At 33.0% G+C, this 27,798-nt stretch overlaps 1 protein-coding gene across 2 annotated transcripts in view; it reads right to left on the reverse strand.

Annotated features, from left to right (window-relative positions):
- SRBD1 (S1 RNA binding domain 1) overlaps positions 1–27,798 on the reverse strand; it is a 301,555-nt gene that overhangs the window by 260,145 nt on the left and 13,612 nt on the right. For both annotated transcript variants that reach the window (XM_051975202.1, XM_051975201.1), the window contains exons 6-10: positions 13,191–13,357; positions 9,682–9,799; positions 7,653–7,791; positions 4,923–5,019; positions 3,399–3,534 (exon numbers count right to left, since the gene is read on the reverse strand). In XM_051975202.1, the coding sequence (XP_051831162.1) occupies positions 3,399–3,534; positions 4,923–5,019; positions 7,653–7,791; positions 9,682–9,799; positions 13,191–13,357 (657 nt within the window). The remainder of the gene's footprint in view (positions 1–3,398; positions 3,535–4,922; positions 5,020–7,652; positions 7,792–9,681; positions 9,800–13,190; positions 13,358–27,798) is intronic.

The following is a 27,798-nucleotide window of genomic DNA, read 5'->3' on the forward strand; positions in this document are numbered from 1 at the left end:
AAGGACAGAAGTTTCTTTTGTCTTCTTCTAAAACTACAGTGTTTAGCACAGTGGAACATAATAAGCATTTAACAAATATTTGATTCATTGATTAATTAATAATTATAATTGATCTCAGAGGCAATAACAAAAACTGACTTTTAAAAAAGAGACTATCAGATATGATTGCAATGGAATATTATGCTATAAGAAATAACAAGCAGGATGATGTCAGAGAAATCTGGACTGACTTAAAATGATACATAGTAAAGTGAACAGAACCAGGAGAATGTTGTATATAGTAACAATATTGATCGATGAAGAATTGAGAATGACCTAGCTATTCTGTGCAATATAATCTGAAAGGACTAAAGATGAATCACAGTCTGCTTCTAGAGAAAGAACTAATATTGTTTGATTACAGACTAAAGAATGCTATTTTTCACATTTTTTTCTTAATTTAATTCAAGTCTTCTTGGGCAAAATAACTAATATGGAAATATTTGACATATTGAAAAAAAAGAAATTAGCAGAAAGCGACATTTTGCTGAATGCTAACATAGATACTTAGTTTCAGTACTTAATATGTATGTACTAAATGATATTATATCTAAATAGTTAAGGAAAAGTTAAGTACTTAATATGTATGTACCAGATGATATTGTATCTAAGTATTTAAAGAAAAGTTAAACGAGTTTTGTCATTGTTTTCAGTCATTTCAGTCACATCTCATTCTTGATGATTCCATTTAGAGATTTCTTGTAAAAATGTTAAAGAGTAATTTGTCATTTCTTTCTCCAGCCCATTTTACAGATGAGGAATTCAGGCAAAGAGAGTTAAGTGACTTGCCAAAGGTGACATCAATAGAAAGTTTCTGAGTCAAATTTGAATCGGGTACTCCTAATTCCAAGCCAAATGCTCTATCGACTGTGTCACTTGGTTGCACAAAGAGACATACATGTTAGAACTATAATAGATGGAAAAAGTAAATGGATCTCTTTTAGAACTTGACACATCCAATCAAAAATTAAACAAGAAAGAAGCATTGAAAAGAATTTAATAAGTTAGTTAATAAGCTTCTAGTGATCATTGACTAAGTATAGAAAGGAATCAACATATGGCTGAGCTATGACACCTTTATAAAGAAGTAACAATATCACACACACACAAAAGTATTTAAAAAACAAGCATAAAATGACAAAAGTGAAACAACATATCAAAATGTGTGTGATGCAATCAAAACACTCCTTAGGGGAAAAACTGATATCCCCAAACATTTTACATTTTAGAAGAGAAAGACCTAAACATTTAATTAGGCATGAAACTAGAAAAAACTAGAAAAAAAATTTTAAACCTTAATTAAATACCAATAAAAAAGCTAAAAAGTCAAATAAGGCATTAATAAACTTGAAAGCTTAAAAAAATTATAAATTAATATATAAAACTATGTAGTGGATTTTTATTTAAAAACAAGAGAATACATATTATCACTATCACCAACCCCACCACAGCAGTTAACATTCATATAGCATACACTCTGAGCCAGACATTGTGCTAAGCACTTTATAAATATTATCTCATTTGACCTTTAAATCAAGCCTGAGAGACAGACACTATTATAATCTTCATTTTAAAGGGAAGGACACTGAAGCAAACATTCCCAAAAATTAAACCAATAGCTAATTTGATTTTTTTTAATGCAAAGAAATAAATTACCATTATCAAAAATGACATAAGCAGAAAAGAGGCTAAAAAAGCTAACGCTAAAAAACTCAGCAACTTAAATTAAATGAATACTTGGAAAAATGTAAAATGTCCTGATTAATATAATTAAGAAATAGACAATTTATATAACTCAATCTCACAAAGAAAACTAGTCATAAATTAATTCCAAAAGAAAAATCTCTTGTAATCAAATAGATTTACAAGCAAATTCTAGCAAATATTTAAAGAACAATTAATTCCAATAGTATAAAAACATTCACAAAAATAGCAAAAGAAGGGATTCTACCAAATTTCTCCTATGATAAAATATGGTCAAGATAAGAGGTGTTAAATACAGAGTCCAGAGATCTACAGGCCTGCAACACTCCTGAGACACAAAATCAGATTAAAATGCAACTGGGAAACTTTTAACAAAATAAATAAAAATATAATATGCAGCCCACACGAATATATTCAATGAAATTTGAATTTTATTTGACTTTGACATCACTAATCTAAATACCTAAACCAGAGACTCATAATAGAAAATGTAAATTATAAGCCAATAAGTTTTAAGAATATTGAAGTAAAAATTATAAATAAAATATTTTAAAAGAGGATGTAATAATATATACCAAAAAGATTATAAAAATCGCCAAATTATATTTGTTTCCAGAATGTACGATAGGTTCAATATTTTAAAAAATCATTACAAAATTAATTGACCATATTAATAAAAACAATCATATAATACTATCAACAAATACAGAAAAATCTTTTACCAAATTCAATATCATTTCTGTTTAAAAAATAAATAAATACTAGAAGACATAGAAACAAATAGGCTTTTCTTTAATATGTTAAGTAGTACATATCTAAAATAAAGAAGAAGAACTATATGTGACAGGGATAAATTAATGGCCTTTCCAATAAGATAAAAGGTAAAAAAAGATTGAATTAGTGTATCATCACTGTATATAATTCAATAGAGTTGTAAACTGCCCAATCATTATGAAAAAAATTGCTACTATATTCAAAAAATCATTAAATTTTGTATATCCTTTCACACAGCAATATTGGTACTAAGTCTAGTAGTAAAACTTAGAAACAAAGAACAAATCATATGGAAATGATTGTTATGACATATAATGCATATTATACTACTTTATACTACTTTAAAAATACTACTTTAAAAAATGATAAATTCTCTTTCATATCATCTGAAATTCCTGGCTCTCGTCATGTCCCAGCTAAAATTCTACAAAAAGCCTCTCCCAATTTCCCTTAATTATAATACCTTCCCTTTAATGATGATTTCCTATTTATCCTGTTTATGTTTTATTTATGGGTTTGTTTTCATGTTGTCTCCTTACCATACAATGAACTCCTTGGGAGTTGCACTATCTTTTGTCTTTTTTTTTAATTTTTATTTCCTGCACTTGACACAGAACAGAGCATGGCACATAATGGCTTCTTAGTAAATGTTTCTTGACTGACTTACTGACTGAAAATGGTTTCTGAGAAATTTGGGAATACCTTTATACAGAAAGAAATGAGAAGAACTAGGAAATCAATTTATAAAATAACAATAATGTTATAAGAAACAACTTTTAAAGAGAGTGAAAAAAATAACCCAATGAAATCACAGATCTTTGTAAGCACTAAACTTAGTACTATTAACACAATTACTCTTTACAAGCAATTTACATATTTACCTGATGATGCTGAATATTTTTTATATTGCATGAAAAATTCTGGTAAAGCTGAAATTTACTGATATCTTTCTCTCTTTCATTCTTGGATGACACCTTTGCCAAGGATGACTGGATGCAAACATATCTACGTAAGCACCTATGCACAAAGAATAAACAGCTAAAAAATTAATGTCCCAATAGAACAATTTTTTAAAAATTAGTTTATAATATTAGTCAAAATACCAAGGAATATTTTAAGCATTGTCTTTCATTTTTAAAGACGATGTTCAATGGAACATAAGCTTTTTTGTGTTTGCCTCAGCAAATGGAATGGGGTGTGTTCATCTATGTATAATCCTATCTGGTCACCCTTTGGATCATTAACAAGCCTCAATAAGTTTAAGGATATCATTCCCAGTTATGAAATTATTAATGATAACTATTTCATAAATAATAACTAGCATTTCCATAGTATTTTATGACTTACAAAAAAGTCACAATATTATCTTATTTTATCTTCACAATCACCCTGAAATTAGGTGCTACTAATAGCTCCATTTCATAGATGAAGAAACAGAGGCTAACAGAAATTGAGGGACATGGCCCAGGGTCACACAGCTAGAAGTGTGCTATCCCAGGTCCAGCATGCTATCTTGATAGTCTCTTATAAAAGATCTTGTTCTGTTGACTTCCTTAGCATCCGTTATCACAACTAACCACATAACTAATCACAACTAATCACTAATAACACCTATTCTCATGCTGCAGGAATCAAAAAGACGACATGAGAGAGGTTCTTATATAAATTTAAAAACTTTTTTTTTTTTTTCCTGAGGCAATTAGGGTTAAGTGTCTTGCCCAGGGTCACACAGCTAGGAAGCGTTAAGTATCTAAGGTGAGATTTGAATTCAGGTCTTCCTCATTTCAGGGCTGGTCTATCTATTGTACCGCATAGCTGCCCCGAATTTAGAAAACTAAATCAAATATGAATGTATGAAAACTATTTGGAAATGTGTCAATCCTTCCCATTCAATTCAGTAAAATATAAACTCATACAGTAGCTGCGAACTTCCTAATGTTCAGATAAATCTTTAGAAGAAACAATAGTTACCTATTCCAAAAATGAGCTAAACAAGAATAAAACACATGTAAAAAATATACAGTTAAAGGATCAGTGTCTAAGAGACAAAATGATATCCAAAGAGATATGGCTTTGAAGTCAAGAAGCCCTGGGTTACAATCATGCCACATACTGATTCCATGACCCTGGGCAGATCATTTAGCTGAGACAACACTCTAACACTGTAAGGCGATGACCAGGAGCCAATCTGAATTCATATAGGGAGCTTCTTTATCCAAAGTTCCCTAAACCAAAGAAATCACAGGTCTGATTCAAAGGCAAGGAGAAAAAGTCCACTCTGAATATAAATTTCTGATATTAATTTAACTTCAAAGGCTTAAACTAATCATACCTATTGGCATTAACCAGAGAAAACCTAAAAACACAAACCCAAAGACCAAAACCCGTAATGTAGAAGAACATACAGTTTCCTGATAAAATCCAATGTGTCTTTATCTTTAGCAAACATGTCAGCTAAGATATGCTGCACTCCCATTTCAATCTCCTGGAGAGTTGAAAGGCCTTTGGAAGAGAAGTTGGAAAAAGAAAAGACATATGAAATATTTTTCAGAGCCAGGATACAATAAATCTAGTCCAAATAAATTCTAAAATAGACAAATAAAAGAGTCACAAGAACATCCCCATGTTAAATAGGAATAAAAGATTCCTATACTACTAAGTTAAAACTGCCTAAAAGGAAAAGAAAACTTCCCCAAAAAACACAAATCCCCTAGTAGTCTTTAAAACTTTTCTTTAATGAATGGGTTAGGAATGATAAACACCTTTTAAATTTGTTTCTTTTTCAAAAGGGTACTAGAGTTCTATTGACCAGAATCTGTTCGCAAAAAAGTTCTCAGGCCAAGAACACACCAGGTTTATTCACCCAGCTAATTATTTCATGATCTTAAACCAGTCTTCTTTCTTCTCTAAAACCCAGTTCTTTAAGGTGGAAAAGGTGTACACATGATACCACCCTTCCTCCCACAAGTGATCAAGATGACAAGTAATGGGAAGATTAGAAAATAGCAAAGCCTCTGTGACAAAGAAAATACCAGACTAAAATTTGGAACCCAGCACTCATACTCCTACTCTATCCTGTTTTAGGTCCATAAAAAAGCAAACTCTCCAGAGGTACAATGAAGTTAATATTTTCCAACATATTAATGTAGATTTCCCCAGCTATATGACACCCATTTAGGAAAACCATTCATTGTTTGCAGGTTTTTTTTTTTCTTGTAGTTCAAAGTACCTCCAAGGTGAGCTTATGGAAGAAAAACTCTAAAAGTTATCTTTAAAGTTTCATGAGAACTCATAGACACAATAAAAATGCTGACAGAAAAAGAAGGGCACATCCACTGAGCCTTTCCTATATCCACTCTGGGAAATCATCTTAATTTTTAAAGAATCCCAATGTGAAGGGTTCTATTCTAGTTCTAATTTAATGTGACCAAACAATTTCTCAAGAGTTTAAAAGCTTGGCAACTAGATAAAACAAGACCTATAAGGAAATTCAAAGTTAAGGAAATAAGAATTTCCAAAAAATAAAAAATGCAATCTTTTGCCCTACTAACTTTATCAAACTAGTCACCAAATTACCAAGTACATTAATATAAAGACATGGCTAAATGTGTTTTAGGAGAGAAATAAGAGCAGCAGAGAGAAATTTTTAGGGACTTTTTAAAAAAATTAATCTATACAAGGTTGTCCCTTACAAAGATACCCATGCATAGTTTCTTTGAATGGAAAAATTCAGAAAGAGTCACTGGTGGCAGGTTGGAGAGAAAAAGGTATGGGATTTCTATCAGAACATGATTCCAGTCAGATGGACCTCATCTGACTTTGCTCATGTCACCTATGTCTTCCTCTACTTGAAAACTAATGAAATTTGTATCTTATATATACATTTTCAAGAATGAAAAAAAATAGCATTGGAAAGATAGTTGATTATATGAGAGAAAAATACATGCAGAATCAGGATAGGAATTGGCATAAGAACCTTTCCATTGAGACTTTATTTCTCTTGGTTTCAGACAATCATTATTGATCTTTCTGTATTTCCAATTGGAGATGGGAGAGAGAAGGGAGACTAATAAGGCTGTACTAGACTAGTATTTATATTGTTACTGTTGTACCAATTATATGTACCCACTCACCAATAAGTTACAAGCATTATCATATTACATATCAATGTCTAACAGTAGACTCTCTCCACTAGTATCAACTTAAGGAGACAGGATTGCATAAAATGTAATCACTAGGGATATGATTTATAAAACAAAATACTTCTGAGAGCAAAAAAAAAAAAGCAAAATAAACTTAACTTATTAAACTATCAGAAAAAAATAGAAAAAGGATTAAACTATGAATATTTAAAATCTCCAGCATTTTAAACTGAAAACAAATGCCAAGCCTTGATAACAATCATTCTGCTCTGGGGAGCTAAAACTTTTAACACCTGGTTATACACTATCACCTCTTAGCTCAATTATCATGGTATGTATAATTATCTAGAAGTAACTATGCTGCAGGAAAAATGATTACTTAAATGTTCTATCTTGCTGGAAAATTGAAATTAAGATGATCATAAAAATAAGTTCAAATTCTGTCTTTGCTTGTCATCCCAAATCCAAACAATCCTGCATTGTTTTTTCGTCACTTAACTATATTTCTTTCCTTTCCCCCCCACCTCATCCAAAAGACAATATGTATATGTATATATACAAACAACATTTTACTAAGTTTATCACAAGTTTAAACTGCCAAGGCAAAAGAAAAATCAGTCTATGGTACTATTTTAAAAGTTTCAAGAGAGAACAATGGTATTTTGTAATTGGACTATCCTCTACAGACTTATAGTTGGAATTGTAATTAGAACTTGACATGGGAACTTCTTAAAGAATTGAATCACCACACCAGAAAAACCTTCTCAGATTGTCTACTATTGTGGGAGGGGGAGGAAGGATGGAAAGATGCAGGAGACCAACACCAAGGCTTCTTCCATCTCACTTCCTTCTCTTTTTCTTAAGATGAGAGAGAAAAATTTAAGTAGGGAGAAAAATGGAAAGTTGTACCTTACAAGTAAACTTATGAAGAGATAAAATTAATTTCTATACATAAGATGCTTTCCAAGTCACAGTGAGATATATGACAGTTACCTTTCACACTGGGTTTCACATAGGAAAGAAGATTTAGTGCCCCTGGATTTTCAAGTAAAGTTTTGGCTGCTCCTTCTAATCCCAGTTGTTTGGCTCTTTGGGCCTTCGTACCTTTGCTCCCAGTCTTATATGGGGCTGACTACAAAAGAAAAGTTAGAAAGCATACTTTATTAATCCATACTGAAATAAGAGAAAGCCTGAATTAGTCATCAAAATTATGGGTATTCATAAATATTTTATCTAGAGACGCCATTAACTGCCCTTTCTTTTCACATTCTAGATGCAAAGATTAAGTGCTGTCTTTTCTCTCTTAGGGCTAGTGTATATATATAAAAAAAGACAAATTTCAATTTTCAAAATATTCTTCAATTTGTAGATTTTTCAAAGGTTCTTCCTGTTCCTTTTGATTTGTTAATTTCTTAAAAGGGGAAGAAAAAAAAATTGAAGGAAATGTTTTTTAAAAAATTGTCAAGTAGAAAAGGCTGAAGTCAATATTTCAAACAAGATTTTCAAATTATATGCATTTAATTTAGTCTTACCCATTTCAATCCTCATTTCAAATGATCCTTGCCTATGTATTTTCACTTTCTAATCAGCACTGATGTTTCCCACATTTTCTCCTAACATATTCTATCAAAATTCTGCTAAAAACATAGCCAATCATCTTCCACATATCTGGGTTGCATGAGCAGTTGTTTTCATTAAATACAAACTTAAAATTTCTTCATTTCTTACTTGAAAACTCAAAAGCTACTTGCAACTTGTATCAAGAAATGGAGCCAATTCTGTGGGCTCATTTTTCTAGCAATAAACAAGAACTATACATTGTTTTCATAATGAAGAATCATTATTTAGGTCCTATTAATACACATTGTTGTGCTGAGTTTAGCATAATATAAGGTACATTCTGCACTGTATCTCTGCCCTCTGGAAGCATACAAATTCAGAAAGGTAAAAGTGCTACCTAGAGTACAAGAAGTAAACATCCATCTTATTCTACAGATAATGAAACTGAGACAAACTGTAGCCCATGATCACACAGCTATTAAGTGGTTGAGGTTAGATTCCAGGTCCAGCACTCTATTCACTGTGCCACCTAGATTATCCCAAAGTAATGAGTATAACAATATCTAGAACATCCTTTTTAGTCAATGGGCAAAAAGTACTCGCAATCTTAAAAGACTTTCTAAAGTCTTATATGTCCTATTATTCATTATATAAATAAATTGACTTCCTGCTGCCTCTTTTCTCATTAACACCAATTCAAAAGTAACCAAGACACATTGAGTGTGACTCAGTCAACCTCCAAAATTGGCACTGGGCCACTAGCTGAACTAAACCTATCACTACACCTAATCAAAACTGGACAGTAAAAAACTAAACACAAAATAAAAAAAGAAATCAAATATCTCCTATAATTTCTACCATAATTCTCACTTCATTTGATAGTCTAAAGACTCTGGGTATATTTTCTGCAGATAAATAGTTTGTTCTTTAAGTCAGGCAAGATGGTAAGGAAAAGATGATATAAGTTTATTTGGAAAGTAATAGGCCAACATATTTATAAATAATTCATTTCAAATAACAAGTATTTTTAAATACTTAAATGTCAGCTATTGTGTGCTTGAAACCAGGGATACAAGGACAAAAATGTAAATAATCTCTGCCCACAAGGGCTATTAATCCATTACACAGTGTTTTATGATTTAGCATAACACTCCATCTGATCCTGATAATCATCCTGTAAGATATACAGTACAAGTATTACCATCCTCAATTTACAATTAAGTTTACTGTGACAAAGAAAGGTTAAGTGATTCACTCAAGTAATAAATAAAAGCTTCAAAGCTGGGATTAGAACCCAAGGCTTCTGAAAGTACATTTAAGAAAAGAAGAGTTTGCTATTTTAGGTCCTGCAATAAATATGAAGGGATCAATTCCCAGATATTGGATTCTATATTATGAGTTTAAGTTACATTACCAACAAAAGCAATTATTTCTTAAGCAAGTAACAGAAACAACTTCTTACCACATGGTCTAATTCCTCTAAAGTTCTACAGTTTAACAAGGCTGTTAACAACGATTCTGATAGTTTCCCTTCCTTTTTAATCTTCTGAATCGTAGCATGAGTCTTCTTTGCAACAGTCCTAAAAAATGAAAATTATTTATTACCTAATAACCATATACTCCAATAATTTTTGTTTGCAAATCCTTGTTATCAGAGTAGTTTCTCCTGACATTCATTGCAAAGTTGAGGGGTCTGGGTCCCAATTTTCCATCCCCAATTGCTTTCTTTCTAGCTGCTCAAAAAGACTTAGATTTTTCCCTATTCAAAGAAGCATGTTGCAATCTCACTTCCAAACTATTTATGTGAAAGGGCACAGACTGTACCTTCAGTTCTTCTGCCTTCAAGAACACCTGAAAATCAAATATATTTAAGTAGTTCTTCTTGCTGAAGTGCCATTATGCAATTATACTGATAAGCTCTAAGGTGAATCGGATCCCTAAAAAGAAGCTTTTTAAAAATACAAAATAAATAAATAAATAGACTGGAATACAGGCAGAATCAAGATGATGGATTAAGAACAATCATGCAGCTAAACTCTCCCAATATTCCCTTCCAAACAACTTTATAGTAACACCTGAAACCAAACTTTAGAGTAGCAGAATCAACAAAAGATTAGAGTGAAACATTTTTCCAGGCTAAGAAAACTGAAATGGTTAGCCAAAAAAATGTCTGTGATACCAGGATGGAAGACTGTCCAGAGTTCACACATGTAATAGCAACAACAACAGGCACTGCAGCAACTTTGGAAACTCGTAATCCATAGAGAAAGAGAGTTGGGCAACCGGTCAGAAAGAGATCAGTGATTGGCAACTGTATTACCCATATAAAGCTCTGGGTTACAGATCCAGAGTGGAGAGGAGCATTGGAGATTCTTCACAGGAGGGTAGAAGTCCTGGAGTTATTTCTAAGGTGAAAAAAGCACTAGTACTTATGGCTGCAGGAATTCTTCAGGGATAAAGACTAGAATGTCGGCCAGTAGAGCAGGGGCTAGACTTCTCCCAGGATCACACCACATCAGAAACACCCAAAACTTATAGCTCTGCACAAAGAGCTTTGAAAACAGTTGCATGAAAAAGCCTGAAGCAGAGCAGAACCAGGAGATCATTGTACATAGCAATCAATTCTGATTGACAAGGCTCTCTTCAACAATGAGATGATTCAGATTAGTTCCAATGATCTTGTGATCAAGAAAGAGCCATGTGCACCCAGAGAGAGGAACTGAGCATGGTTCACAACATAGCATTTCCACTCTTTTTGTTGTTGTTTGCTTACATTTTATTTTCTTTCTCATTTTTTCCTGCTTTGATTTGATTTTTCTTGTGCAGCAAGGTAACTGTATAAATATTTATGCCTATATGGGACTTAACATATATTTCTACCATGTTTAACATTTACTGGACCACTTGCCATCTAGGAGAGGGAGTAGTAGAGGAGGGGGAAATTGGAACACAAAGTTTTGTAAGGGTTATGTTAGAGAATTTTCCATGCATATGCTTTGAAAAATAAAAAGCTTTAATAAAAATTAAAAAAAAAAAAAAAAAAAAGCCTGAAGCATGGGGCTATGCCTCACCCACTGCAGTCCCAAATTTTAATAAAGTTCAAAGGAAAGAAACAGGCTGCAAAATTGGGCAAACAACAAAATAATGACTTGATCACAAAAAGATGCTACAGTGACAGGGAAAATCAAGAAAAACTTAGAAGAAAACATTATGAAAAGTTACAAATAAAACCTCAAAATAAAAATGCTAATAGGATCCATGCCCAATAAGAATTCCTGGAAGAACTGGAGAGAAAATGGGAAAAGGGAAAATGGGGGGAAAAAAAACCACACTGAAGAAAACAGCATCTTAAAAAACAAGATTGGCCTAATGACAAAAGAGGCACAAAAATCTACTACAGAGAAAAATTCATTTAAAAAGTAGAATTAGCTAAGTAGAAAAAAGAGGTAGAAAATCTCACTCAAGAAAATGATTCTTTAAAAATCAGAATTAGTCAAGTAGAAGCTAATGACTCCAAAAGATACCAAGAAACAATCCAAGTCAAAAGACTGAAAGCATAGAAGAAAATGTGAAATAGCTCATTGGACAAAAAAAAAAAAAAAAAAAAAAAAAAAAAAGACCTAGAAATTGGATTCGAGAGAAAAATTTAGGAAATATTAGACTGAAAGCCATGATCAAAGAAAGAACCCAAACATATTTCAAAACATATCAAGAAAAACTGTCTTTTTCTTGATCAGATCAAGAGATCAGAGAGTAAAGCAGAAATTGAAAGAATCAATAATAAATCAGAAAAAAATGCTGAAGACAATTAATTTTTTGTAAGCTTAACGATTAAGATCAATATAGTAACAAAATAATTTTCCTAGAAGATAAATGATGAGGCATGCTACCTATCTCCTATCAAAGAGGGAATGGACCCAAAGTATGGAATGAGAAATTTTTTGTCATGGCTAATGCTGGAATTTGTTTGGGATGATGATGAGTACAACTTTTTTTTTTCTTACATTGGAGGAGTAGGAAGGTGAAGTGGAGAAAAAAATAAATGATTGTTAACTGAAAAAGTAAAAAAAATTTTTTTAGGACCATGTCTTATTTAATACTTTTATATGCAGCACAGAACAAAGTTCTATGAACAGAAACTTAATAAATAAAAATTTGCTGTAACAAATTGAACAAGACGAAATAAACTAATTCCAGACTTTTGAATGTGGAAAACAACACACACACACACAAAAAAAAAAAAAAAATCAAAATTTTGATCAAATTTAAGATCACTATCTCTCAGATCCCTTCTAGTTCTAAACCTGTGATCCTACAACTAAAATGTAATTATATCCTCTATCATATATGTGAAGTATTCTTGATGTCTAAAGATCAGAGCATGAATACTACATCTAATGAAGAATAAGAATACTCGTCACTGTCTTTAGTATTCAAAAATAAACCTTCCAATAACAAATGGGATAGGAGGCAAAGCTAAAAATAGAAGAACACAGCCATTTCCATAATACTTGTATAAGAAAATTAGAATATACTCATCACAGATACATATTTGCTAAAAAATCTTTAGACAAAAGGAAAATGTAAGAATAAATCCTACCTCATTTCATTTTCAAAATGCTTTCCATTAAGTTTTTTATATATAACAAAGACAATTATTCAACATAAGGCAAAAGTTACTATATAAAATTGAATTTCAGATCAAAATACATAGCTGGCAGCCCTACATTCTTTCCATCTTTAAAAAAAAAAAAATTCTCCTTCAGAAGGTAACCTTCAAAAAGAAACAGTACTATAAGCTAACAGATCTTCAAAATCTCTTCCCTCTTGTACATTGGTTGTACAAAGAAAGTACAAAAGTGTATGTGTATATATGCTGAAATAGAATGAACCAATTTCAAAATAAATTTTTCTCTGCTACTCCTTCCTCTGATTTACCCATCAACCCAACTCTTTTCACAGATACCTTACCTCAACTCCTCTAGAGCTTGTTGAACTTCTCGCAAGGCATCAGCATCAAGATTGTTAATGAGCTCTTTTCGATAACGGGCAATGAAAGGAATTGTATTATCATCATTAAAAAGGCAGATGATATTGGCACATACCCAAGGTTCAATATTGGTCCTTTCTGATAAAACCTAAAGAGGATATAAAGAGAGAAATTTAAGGTTCAAAATCTTGAAATGTTACTATTTCATAAGCTTTTAAAAATAAGTTGTTATTTTTTGAGGCAAATATGTAGTTACTTAGAAATTTCTTGGTCTTTTTTTAAAAAGAAATACCAACTACACTCTATAATAAATATGTATAAATACTGACAGTCACAATATTCAAACAATAGTAATTTCTCAAGTAATTTGCTTATTCTTAAAAAAATCTGATTTACAACATTTTGTGGCATTTTTTAAAGGTATGGAGCCCTGCAAAAAATACCTTATTGAGACAAATGAGATTTGGAGAGAAGTGTATGTGGGAGAAGAGGATAAATAATAATGAAAGCATCTTCCCATTACTTTTGTTGTTATTTGGTCAATCAATTGTCTCCAACTCTTCATGACCCTGTAGGACCATACTGTCCATGGGATTTTCCTGGTAAAGATACTAAAGTGCTTTGTCATTTCCTTTTCCAGTAGATTAATGCGAAAGGAAATTAAGTATCTTGCCCTGATTCACACAGAGAATAAGTTAAGGGCCGGGTTTGAATTCAGGTCTTCCTGATCCCAGGTCCAGTGCTCTATCCACTAAAGTACCTAGCTGCTTCCTGCCTGATTTCAAAAAGATTTGTTGTTAAATTGAGAGGGAAAGCACAAAAATAATTATGATTTCACTATTAATATTTAAAATATGCCTAAAATGAAGAACTCATACACACTACCATAACTCAACTGGAAAGTAAACAAAAAATGTGTAAGAATAAACTGGACCCCAAAGTAAACAGGTATAATACATGGCTAACTGAGCCTAATAGGTTCTATGTGAAAATCTTATTATTCTAGGCTTTTTAAAATCCTCATTAAAGCAGTTTCTAAATCTCATGTAAAGGAAAGCAATCCCTTCAAAAGTAAGAGAAACATATCAATGATCTATCTCTGACTTTCTTAATTTTTTTTTTAAAATATCATGGACTATTCTGACAAATTGGTAAAATCAACTATTGGGGAAGAGAATGGAATAACCATTTATATAGAATCTGTTATATGTTTTTTTAATTTTTGTTTTTATTAATATTATTTCATTTGATTCTCGTAACAACCCTGAAAGGCAAGCACACATTTTAGAGTTCAGGAAACTGAGGCAAACAGAGGTTAAGTGATTTGCCTAAAATCAATCAGCTAGTAAGCACTTACACCACATTTGAACTCAGGTTTTTCCAGACCCAGTGTCCTATCAGTTGTATCCTGTGCTAGGCATTGTAGGTAACAAAGTTTAAAAAAAAAAAAAAAGGACACATTTCTGTTCTCAAGAAAACACATAATCTAATGGCTTTTTTGCCTTGGCCTAACAGTCTACATGGTGAGTATATCTCAAGCCAGTCTTCCAGGAACAAGAGAAAGGATCTTCGAGAAAAACTCTACATCAAAGCAATGCACAGATAAAGAGTTCCAAGGGTGTATTCAGTACCAAGAAAATGTTATAATTGTTCAAAGAAGATATCTTCTAATTGGGAAAAGCAAATCTATTCCATATAATTCAGGCATTGTTGAAATTCATAGATTACAAAACACAAAACATAATGATTAAGAGAAAATTCAGAATGGATTCTCATGAATGTAGGAAGTCAATTCCCAGGACAGAATTCATACTGAAGTGAAACCTAATGGAGGCAAAAACTTGGAAATCACTTTGGATCAGAGGGCATAGTTTTCTCAACATCAAATTGGAAAGAAATCTTTTGAACTTAATAGATATAGGACAAGTCTTCAACAAGAGTTCATACTTTATCAACCATTAATAATAAAAGTATTCATACTTGAGAGAAATCTTATAAATACAAAACTTAGTAAATATCAAATATTCATACTGGAGAGACTCCCTGAAAAAGCAATGAGTGTGGACAAGTCTTTCATTGCAATGTAAAACCTTATTTCTTATTACAAAATGTATACTAGAAAAAAATCTTATGGATGCAATGAATAAAGGAAGGTTTTAGTCAAAGGGCACAGTTCACTGAACCATCAGAGAATTTATACTGTAGCAAAACAATATGAATGTAGTAAGTGGGGGAAGTCCTACTGTTGGAGTATAGGACTCAGTGAATATTAAAGAATTCATAATGGAGAGAAATTTTTTGAATGTAACAAATATACAAAAGCCATCCATCAGAAAGCATACTTTCTCAAACATCAAAAATTCATAGTGAACAAAAAACATATGAACGCCATGAATATAAGATCTTCTGGCTGACAGTATGGCTTATGCAACATCAGATATACATACTAGAGAAAAACTTTGTGAATGTAATGTGAAAAAGCTTTTTAGTAGAGTTTATACTTCACTGATCAGCAGAGAATTCATACTGGAGAAAATTTTATGAATGCAATTTACAAATGCAATTTCTGCTGGAGAGTAAGCTTTACTTAATATCAGAGAAGTCATACTGGGGGAAAAAAAGCCAAACCTTATGAATGCAATGTAAGAACCTTTCTTACCATCAGAAAATTCATCCTAGAGAAAATCTTTAAGAATTCCATCCGTAAAAAAAAAAAGTCTTTAAACAAAAATCACTTCTCACTCAATATCAGAATTCATTTGGGCTAAAAACTTTCTGATATAATGAACATACAAAAACCTTTTATCAGCATTCATGTCACTGACCATCAAATAACTCATATAAGAGAAATGCCTTATGAATGCAATTTATACAAGGCTTTCTGCTAGAGAGGAAGTTTTACTTAGCATCAGAGAATTTATGATGGAGAAAAACTTTATGACTTCAAAGTGATATCCTGAATGAGAAGGTCTTTAATAAAATGTTATCACTTACTCAACATCAGAGACTGCATGCTGGAGAATGACCTAATGAATGTACCTAAAAGTGATAAATTGTTAATCATTATTTTTATCATCAAGAATTTATATTATTACAAGGCTGATAATAGGTGAAAAAAAGACCTTTTATTTACTTCTTGGGGGTATAGGAGTAGGGAAATATTCCATGGAAAAGCTGGGAATCAGAAAGTCTTAAAAGAAATGATTTCTAAGAGTTGGAAATGAGGATAAGGTACATGTCAAGAATGGGATCTAGTGAAAAGTCATAGGCATGGAAAATGGCATGCGAAGATTAGCAAGCAGTGGGTAAGGCAGTTTGACTGTAAAAGGAGAGTGTGTGAAGAGAAATAACGGGAAGTAAGTTTGGTGTGAGGGGCTGAAGACAGATTGGGAGGTGTTATGGGCCAGAACTTGAAACAAGGTGATAAGTCAGTGGAATTGATGGAAGCAATGGTTGTGTGCTTGAGTTTGCCCCTTTGAAAGTTCACTCATTAGCTCACACACATTAGTTCACAAGTTTGAAAGATTCACAAGTGTTCACAAGTATGGAAGATACACAAAGTTAGCTTTGTAACTGTGAATTCACACCTCCCATAATCCCACTCTCAGAGGAGGAATCAATCTTTGAGAGAGCATAAAAGCAGCTGAGCTCAGTCAGCTCAGCTGAACAGGAAAGTTCAGTTGAAAAGATTCAGAGTGGAGGAGCGTCAGTTGGAAGATTGCCAGGAGTCAGAGTTGAGGCAGAGGCAGAAGCAAAGGACTAGTAACAAGAGCTCTCGGAACCAAGGAAAGAGAGAGGCCTCTAAGAAAGCTAACCAGCCCAAGGAAAGAGACAAGACGTGGAAGGAGAAAATAAACGTTTGGATTTTATCAGCTGGCTGTATTTGAAGTGATTATCACTCTGAACTGAAATTAAGGCTGCCTCCAGAAAACCTCCCCAAGAAACCTGCTCTCCCAAGAGAACCATCATATTTTAAAAAAGAAGAGAACATGACAGGGAGGGGCTTCAGATGCCAGAATAAGAAGTTTGTATTTTATCTTAGATGCCATTAAGCCTTTTTGAGTAGCTCTCTACTAAGATTATTAGTAATATCCACCACTTTATAACAGATAGATCAGACATTGGCAATGATGAAAGGGCAAAAATTATAATAGATAATAGTCTATTAATCACTTCTGCAGAATTATGAGACTATGGAAGGAGAACATTATGTTGGCTATTACCACTAAAATTTTTTCTTCCCTCCTTCATCCCCGACTGGGCTTTTATTTGGTCATAAGGGATGGCTGTCTGGGAAGGGAGTGGAAGGATATTTTGGGAAACATAGGTGACCTGATAAATAAAATTAGCAAGTCCATACTTTTAAAAATATGACTCATCATCTAATGATACAAACAAGATATAAACTGAAATAATCACAACGAAGAATTAACATTAAGGAGAATTAAAAATGATTTTGTGAAAGACTGCATTTTAGCCAGGACTTGAAGGAAGCCAGGGAAGCCAGGAGCCAGAGAGGAAGAAGAAAATTCCAAGTATGAGGAGAAAGATAATCAGGAGATGAAGTAACTTGTGAAAGGAACAACAATAGACCAGTGTCACTAGATCACAGAATATGTGAACAGAAGAAAAGTATTAAAAAGATTGAAAGGGAGAGAAAGGGTCAGGTTATGATGGAAATTAAAGCAAAAAAAGGACTTTATATTTTTTATATTTGGTTCCGGAGATGAAAGAGAGCCACTGACTATGGAATTGGAGGAAGGAGGCTTGTCATGGTCAGATCTTCACATTTTAAGTTCAATTTGACAACTGAGTCAAAGATAGAATGCAGTGAGAAGAAATTAGAGGCAGGGAGACCCAACAGATTTTTGCAGAAGTATAGTTAGTTGTAAGAGGATAAAGACCAGCACTGGGGTGGTAGCACTGTTACAGAAAAGAAAGGGAAACAAGTTCTGGAGGCAGAATAGATAGGCAACAGAGAAGAAGATTTAAGAATTTAATAGAGTGATGGTAACTAAATCTAGAGGAACTGATGAGATCACCAAGAAAAATAGGCTGACAGGAGCAACTAGGTGGCACAGTGGATAGAGCACCAGTCCTGAAGTCAGGAAGACCCGAGTTCAAATCTAACCTCAGACACTTAACACTTTCTAGCTATGACCCTGGGCAAGTCACTTAACCCCAAATACCTCAGCAAAAAAAAAAAAAAGAAGAAAAGAAAAGAAAAATAGAATGACATTTGAGAAGGAGCAGGAAATTGAGGATGACATCTAGGAGTAGCTTCATATCAAGTAGGGAAATAAGGAGAAGATATGAATATCCTCACCATCTACTCCATCTCTATTCCAAATTTCATGATTATGATTGACTGATAAGTTACATTTTTTTCAACATACATTTCACTAAATTTTCTTGGCAAAATTCCCAGTGTGTCGTATGGGAGATAAGGAAAAGATGATCTATTCTTATATGAGCACAAGCTCATTTATCTAGTCATGTTCTTTGAAAATCTTCATTTTTTTCAAATCATCTGCTAAGTGAACTAGCTTGCACAAAGATTTCTTTTTAATCTGTTCCTTCATTTAATTGACAAATAATTCTCAAGGATCTATGCTATATATGTCACTGTATATAATAAAAAGATTTAAAAGATACTAACATGAATGAACTTATGAATGATGAAACAGATTTATTTACACTTCCTTTTGAGATAGAGCACTGGGCCTGAATTCAGGAAGACTCAAATTCAAACCCCGTGCCTAATATTTACTAGCTATATTACTCTCCGTAAATCATTTAACTTGTCTGTCTCAGTTTCCTCACCTATAAAATGCCATCCAGCAAAATTGTTCCAAACCCAAATTTATATCATAATGAGAAACTTGTTTGTTTGCTTTTTAAAGTAATAAGACAAAGTCAAAAATGATGGAGGAAGGTATAAGGTTTCCCCTAATCCATTTGTCAGAGGAAAAATTCCTTTGCAAGATTAAATTCCTTAATCCTTTTTTCAAAAATGTTTAAGACCACCCAATTTTTCAATTATTTTTAAGACTTAGGAAAACTGAGATTTCAGACACAATAAATGTTTCAAAATGGACCACAGTATATGCCATTTTGGGGACAAAATCATTATTCTTTAATGATACAAAGTGATGTAATTCCCAAAAGGATACTAATTCTTTTGAAAGATGATGATGAATATGGCTATGTCTTAATGTCCAAAAAATACATTGCATAAAAAAATTAAAATCTTTGGATGTTGCTGAAAAATGTTTCATTTTATTTCAAGAAGTAACACAAATTTGTATACTTCTCAACCTTGACAACTTTCCTTTTACAAAGTTAACTTAGAAGAAAACAAAATCTAGATGAATGCTATTTTTAATGGTTCTTTGACTCCTTTCCTTATTATTTTTGATATTTGCAATTGAAAACAGCATCTTGAACTAAGTGCTCCTATGTTCCTATTACTACAATCTATGTAAGGCTATAATCATCTATTGGTCACATTACATCTCTATCAGCAATTTCAGAGAATAAAAATGCTAGGAACTCAGCCTTCAGATTCTAAGAATATCATTCTACCTGCCAGTATTTTCAATATCAAACAAAAAATATGTAAAGTCTAGAAAAAGAGCTTTTAAGTTATTGTTTTACATGAGAACAAACTTTTGCATCAGAAGTTCCCTCATAAGTTATATAAAAATCACCTTTAGTTCAAAAATACAATTCTAGACTCCAAAAACTTTACCTAAAGCTGTGAAATTAGCAATGACATTGAAAAAAACAAAAACAAGCAGCTAAGCAAAAATGTATTACATTTAACATTCTAAAATACGAAAAACTGAGTCAACTATTCCCACTAGAGGTAATTATTATTTTTATACTCAAGTTTACACAGTGAACTGTGAAATGAACATATAAATTTAGTATACTCAACATGGCCTCAACTACTGTTAAAGACAGGTAGATGCAGAATAAATAGTGTGGACAATATTACCACAGGCAATTTTTCTTTTCAGAATAACAAAATAACAAAACAATTCTCTCATCCAAATCCTCAAAATTTATAGATGATGTAAGAATTCAAATTCATTCTCATTGCTTCCGAAACAACATAAAAAACATCCTTTTAAAGACCATAAAAACTGAAGAGGGGAGGAAGGACTGTCCAGGGAAATAGCTTATCAAATTTCCTCACCCCTAGAACTTACATAAGTAGGCAATTAAATAAAATTCTTATTTGAAAAAAAAAAAATCAGCTGCTATAGATAACTTTTTGACAAAATTGCAAAGAGGTGAAATTTTTGGCACCTTTCCATCTTCATGTCAAACTTCCACTTATAATTTCTTCAGTTCCTATCCCCTACCCTTTGGGTATCCAGTTCTATAATACATCTTAATAAGGTGCTCAGATAGGACTAGCCCTGGTGTGAAGACTTGCTAAGCCTATTTCAGGGCTACTCATCCACTTTTGGTGTCTACCTTTCACCCAACTCTCACCTATACTTCAAGAAGCTATAGCATGAGTGTTTCTACTGGGCTTATACCCCAAAGAGATACTAAAGAAGGGAAAGGAACCTGCATGTGCCAAAATCTTTGTGGCAGCCCTGTTTGTAGTGGCTAGAAGCTGGAAAATGAATGGATGCCCATCAATTGGAGAATTATTGAATAAATTGTGGTATATGAACGTTATGGAATATTAGTGTTCTGTAAGGAATGACCAGCGGGATGAATACAGAGAGGTTGGGAGAGACTTACATGAACTGATGCTAAGTGAAATGAGCAGAACCAGGAGATCATTATATACCTCAACAATGATACTGTTTGAGGATGTATTCTGATGGAAGTGGATTTCTTCGACAAAGAGATCTAACTCAGTTTCAATTGATCAAGGATGGACAGAAGTAGCTACACCCAAAGAAAGAACACTGGGAGATGAATATAAACTGCTTGCATTTTGTTTTTCTTCCCGGGTTATTTTTACCTTCTGAATCCAATTCTCCCTGTGCAACAAGAGAACTGTTCGGTTCTGCACACATATATTGTATCTAGAATATACTGTAACCTATTCAACATGTAAAGGACTGCTTGCCATTTCGGGGAGGGGGTGAAGGGAGGGAGGGGAAAAATCGGAACAGAAGTGAGTGCAAGGGATAATGCTGTCAAAAATTACCCTGGTTTGGGTTCTGTCAATAAAAATTATTAAAAAAAAAAAAAAAAAAAAAAAAGAAGCTATAGCATGCACAGCAGCCACACCCCAGCAAGACTGTATTGGCAGATGAGCTAAACCAGGTTAAGTGTGACCAGCAAGTCTCCAACCTATCAGTGAGTTAGGACAATGCCTTCTCTAAGTATGTAAAGACTTCCCCATAGCATAGGCAAACAAGAACAATTTGGTCTAGCAGCTATGAAGGTGCTATAAGTTTGGTTAGTCACTGAAGAATCCTAGATCATCCACTGAATTACCAGTTGTCCTGACTTTTGTCTTGCCACTGGGCTTTGATGGCTCCAGAATTAAAGTGAAGCTGACTGCCTGCAATTCTGCTTCACTTAAATCCTATTCACACAAAAGTCAAGACATCAACCCATGTCATTCATTGCTCCTCTTCAAAACAAAGAACACTTGTAATCTGGATATGCAAAAGCCCATCACTATCATGACCTTTTCCTCTACGTGATGTCCCATGGGGCTTCACTCACTCTTGGACTCCCTTTGCCAAATGTCCTATTTACCCTGAAAGGGAAAGCAAAAATCTTGACACAAGACTGAGACAAAGAACACTTGCCCCTCAAGCTAATATATGACCTCAATATAGTTGCCTTATGGTTAAGAATCTGCAATTCAAGAAAAAAATTGTAGACTCCAATTTTTTATTATGATTTTGTTTTTGCTTTGTTACTCAATACAGTGCCTTTTGAAAAACCTCAATCAAATCTCAGTTGAATTAAAAGAAGAAAAAGAGTTTTTGTGTCATGGACTATTTTGGCAGCCTGATGAAACATATGGATTTCTTTCAGAAAGGTTTTAAATGTATAAAATAAATTATATGGAATTAAGAAGGAAGCCAATTAAATTAAAATAAAGTTATCAAAATATTTTAAAAACAAATTTGTGAACCCCAGATTAAAAAACTCTGCTTTGAAGTCTAGTCCAAGAGAATAAGGTATAGAATGACAATGGTAGAAGCTATGCTGGGTCTGTCACTAAGGTGAAAATTAAGGTTTGCTAAAGCAAGAATGGATCAATGTCAATCAATGCTTTCCTGTTTGCAATATTATACATTATATTTATCCATTTAATTCTATCTGTGGAACAGTGCACCTCCCCCCCCCCAAAAAAAAAAAATTAACATTTCCTTGGAAATACTTTATACAAAAAAAAAAAAAAAAAAAGGAAATACTAACAAACTACTATATGAGTCTAAAAAAGACTCATATATATATATGTGTGTGTGTGTGTGTGTGTGTGTGTGTGTGTGTGTATATTTTATATACTTGTCTTACCAATTAGAATGTAAGCTCACTACAAGTGGGGAACATTTCATTATTTATAATTATAACCCAGAACAGTGCCTGGCAGGAAATACTTAATACTTGTCCAAAATATAACTCATCTTTCCTCCCAAATTCTCCCTTCTTCCTAAGTTTTCTATTTCTGTCTAGGATATCACTATTATACCAGTCACTCAAGCTCACAATCTAAGTTGTAATCCTCAACTACTCACTTTTTCTCAACCCATCTTATATCCAATCTGCTGCCAAGACCTATCTATTCTACCTACTGCAAAAATCTGCTGAGTCTCCCTTACTCAAATAGCTCCTCCCTCCAGTCCATCTTCCACTCAACTGTCAAACTGATCTTAAAAATATCTAAGTCTGAACATGACATTCCTATTCAATAAACTCAAGTGATACCCTATTATCTACAGGATCAATAAAAACCCTTCATTTGGCATTGTTATTGTTGAGCCATTTCCAGTCATATCCAACTTGACATAAGATACTGAAGTAGGTCACTGAGGCCAGATTTGAATTCTGGAAGATGAGTCTTCCTGATTTTCAGGTCCAGCATTTTATCCACTGTGCCTATAACTGCCTCAATCTTTGGCTTTAAAGCCCAATACAACCTGGCCCCTTTTCTTCTTTCTAGTCTTCTTATACCTTGTTACATCCATATATTCTGTGATCCAGGGACACTGTTCTACTTGTTGCTTCTCACAATAGATAGTCTATCTCCTAAGTATTTTCACTGTCTATCTTCCCATGTGTCAATTTTCTCCCTTCTCTCTGCCTCCTGATTTTCCTGGTTCCTCACAAGTCCCAGCTAAAATACAATCTTCCACAAGAACCCTATTTTGATCCCCCTTAATGGTAGTGCTTCTCCTCTGTGATTAGCTACAATTTACAGATTATTTTTATATAATTGTTTTCATGTTGTCTCCCCCATTAGATCAGATGCTCCTTGAGAGAAAGGACTATGCTTTGCCTTTTTTAATAAAATATTTGCAGATTGACTGAATGATAGACTGCCTATAGCAGCAAAAAAAAACGGGCAAAATTACCGTTCCCTGAAATTCAAAGCAAAAAACAATCTAAGATATTACACACAGAAGTTCTGAAAATATTGTTACTGATTAATAACTAAAAATGTACCAAAAGATTATGTGTTTCTACTTTTCTACTATAAAGAAATGCCTGCATTAATAAGAAAATTTAACTAGCCAACCTGTGATCATCTTTTTCAGATACATGTAACTTCTAGACATAGAATTTCCTATGACAAGATCTTTAAAATTATTACATAAAGATATAGTGAGTTCTTTGTTCCTAGTCAGCCAATGGCATTTATGGTAGAAATAGATTTGTCTAATTTTTCTGTTTAGAAATGGAAAAAAATAATTACTCCATGTTTTCTCTAAAAACTTGAGGTACAAGGGAATTATATACATGTAATAAACTAGATGATTAATGTGTGTCAAGAGTCAACTAACCCACAACTACCTACAAATATGTAAAGGAGAAGAAGTGTGGGTAACACTAGAAAATCCAAATAAGTTAATACTTCAAAATATGTTTGAAGAGCAATTAAGATACCCATGATAAGAGGCATACCCACACACTTCTTCTGTGGCCTATGCTAAAGTCTACTGTCAGAAAGCGATCTAAAGAAAAGATTTTGAATAGTTCAACAACAAAAGGAAAAACCAAACAAGTAAGTTCTTCCTTAAATCTTCTCTCAGTTGTGAACTGATCCAACCATTCTGGAGAGTAATTTGGAACTATTCCCAAAAGGCTATAAACTGGACATACTTTTTCATATAGCAGTGTCTCCACTGGATCTGTATCCCAAAGAGATCATAAATAAGGGAAAAGGATCCACACATGCAAACAATGTTTGTAGAAACCCTTTTTGTAGTCACAAGGAACTGGAAATTGAATGGATGCATATCAGCTGGGAAATGGCTGAATAAGTTGTAGTATATGAAAATAATGGAATATTATTGTTCTATGAAAAATGATAAGCAGGCTGATTTCAGAAAAGCCTGCAAAGACTTATATGATTTGATGCTAAGTGAAGTGAGTAGAACCAAGAGAACTTTGTACACAGCAACAAGATTAAGTGATGATCAATTGTAATGGACTTGGCTCTTTTCAACAACGAGGTAATTCAAGGCAATTCCAATAGACTTGTGATAGAGAGAGCTATCTGCATTCGAAAGAGGACTATAGAGACTGAATATGGATCACATCATAAAATTTGTTGTTGTTGTTATTTTGTTTATTTTTTATTTTCTCTTTTTTTTTTTCCATTTTGATCTGATTTTTCTTGCACATCATGATTAATGTGGAAATATGTTTGGAAGAATTGTACATGTTTAACTTATATTGGATTACTTGCTATTTAGGGGAAGGAAAAAGCAGGGAGGGAAGGAAAAAAAATTGGAACACAAGTTTTGCAAGGGAGAATGTTGAAAATTATCTTTGCATGTATTTTGAAAAATTAAAAAAACTATTACTATTAAAAAATAAAAATTCCCCAAGACAATTTTTCAAAATCTATTTGTAAAGATAGGATGAACTAACTAGCATCTAAAGAGTTACTACTAAGGTAATCAGAGCAGATGAAAGCTGTAGCAACCATCTTCCCAAACTCAAAAGCAAGGGATGCCCAGATTCACTATGAGTGGGATGATTGCAGATGCCAAAAAACATTTAAAAACAAGTTGAAAATTCTGTAGGAGGCAGGAAAATCTGCTCAAATTTGAAAGGAAGGACTAAAATTCTGAAACATTCCAAATAGTCAGAAAATAGCCATGAGGAAAGAACTCAGAAAACCAATTTTCATTCTAGAGCCTTATAAAGTAGGGCTATAATTTACTTTTACTAAATATTTATAACACATCACAATAAAAGATATTTATATTCTTTGTTCCAGTTGATCAAGCTTTTTGATCTTTTCTCCTTATTTAGTCTCTTCTGCTTCTCTTCTATCAAAAACCTTTAGCCCAATATAGCACTTTTCTCAAAAAATCTTCATTCCTCTATAAAACCATGCACACCCTTTGATCCAGCAATACTATTAGATCTGTATTCTAAATTTTTAAATGGGGGAAAAGGACCCACATGTACAAAAATATTTCTAGGAGTTCTATTTTATAGAGGCAAAGAATTGGAAATTGTGGGAATGCCCATTTATTGAGGAATGACTGAACAGGTTGTAGTATATGAATGTAATGAAATACTTTTGTGCTAAAAGAAATGGTGAGCAGGAAAATTTCAGAAAAACCTAGGAAGACTATGAATTGCTCCTGAGTGAAATGAGCAGAACCAGATAGAACATTCTACACAATAATTGGAACATTGTGTAACAATGATCAAACTGATTTAGCTATTCTAAGCATGGAATAATCCAAGGCAATTCCAAAAGACTCAATGCAAAAATGTTATGCATGTCTAGAGAAAGAACTATGAAATCTGAATATAGACTGCAGCACACTATTTACACTTTTTTGTGTGTTTTCTTTCTTGTGGTTTGTGGTTTTTCCCTTTTGTTCTAATTCTTCTTTCACAACATGACTAATGTGGAAATATGTTAGACTGCTTGCTATCTTGGGAAGGGAGGAGAAAAGGAAGGGAGAAAGAGAAAATTTTGGAACTTAAAATCTTACAAAAGTGAATGTTGAAAACTAACCTTATATGGAATTGGAAAAAATAAAATAAAGTATTATTAAGTGCAAAAATAATAAATTCTCCCCCTTTTTTTGTTCTCCTCTGCAATTCTCCCTGTCCTTTCTTCTTTGTTTTTCTTTGGGAATTCACCAGCTGTTATATGAATGGCAACAATAAAGAAATCTTCAGGGCAGAGGGACATAGAAGAGAAAGAACAGGAAAAAATTACTAATGAGAAAGAAGGGCTCAAGTTTAATAATGTCCTCAGCCAGTAGTCCATCTACAACCCTAAAAACTGGCTTCCCAAATGAAGTTGTACAAGGTAAAAATGAAAAGAATACTGAGTAATAATGATAGTAGCTAACATTTTTATAATACCTATTATTTGACAATCACTGTATTAAACTTAACTTTACAATATACTCTCACTTGATCCTCACAACAATCCTATGAGTAAGTGCTATTATTATCCCCATTTTACAGATTAAAAAAAAAAAACTGAAGCAAATAGAGACTGGCTTGCCCAAGGTTCCACAGCCATTTTGAGTCTATAGCCACATTTGAACTCAGGTCCAGTCCTCTCTGTATGAGATGGCAATACTACCTAGTTGTCCCTTAAAGAATAGAGACACATACCCCACATCACATTTATACAGCAATAGTGACTATAGAACTAACCAGTTAAAAGCAGTCCTGAACTATCCCAGATGTTTCCCACTATTGAGTGCACATTTAATGCCAATTTCCTCCCTATGTCTTCCTTTTTGTATTGAGGAAATTATCAAGTAAACAATTACTTGAATGATTCAAAAGCATACAATTTTGTCAAAAAAAAAATTTATTCTTCTCCCCAACTAAAATTAAAATCTCTTCAAGTTTTAGCATATGGTCTTCATGAATTAATATAGCCAGAAAAGAGGCGGGTAGATAGTACAGTGGATAGAGCACCAGCCCTGAAGTCAGGAGGACTTGAGTTCAAATCTGGTCTCAGACATTTAACACTTCCTGGCTGTATGACCCTTGGCAATTCACTTAACCCCAATTGCCTCAGCAAAAAAAATCTAATAGCCAGAAAACAAAAAAAAAAACTGTTTGATAGTTCATCATAAGATCAGCCTTTCTTGCGTTAGCTAAAATGATCCTTAGATGTCAGAAACACAGTCTAATACCAAACTCACAAGCCTGGTTGGACAGGTCACAAGAGAATGTGTTCTGCTGGCATCTTTGGTAATCCAAGGTCACTTACATAACAAGGCTTTAAATAAGATTTTAATAGTAGAACCTAAGTATTAATCTATTCTAAGATACCTATTTTTAAAAAAAACTGTGACTAATAGTTTAATAGACTATATTATCTGTGCCTCTAGTCCCATCTGATGATACGTATAATCAAGAATTTATTTTATTACTACTATA

Source organism: Antechinus flavipes, chromosome 2, assembly GCF_016432865.1.
Source record: "Antechinus flavipes isolate AdamAnt ecotype Samford, QLD, Australia chromosome 2, AdamAnt_v2, whole genome shotgun sequence".
NCBI classification, from domain to species: Eukaryota; Metazoa; Chordata; class Mammalia; order Dasyuromorphia; family Dasyuridae; genus Antechinus; species Antechinus flavipes.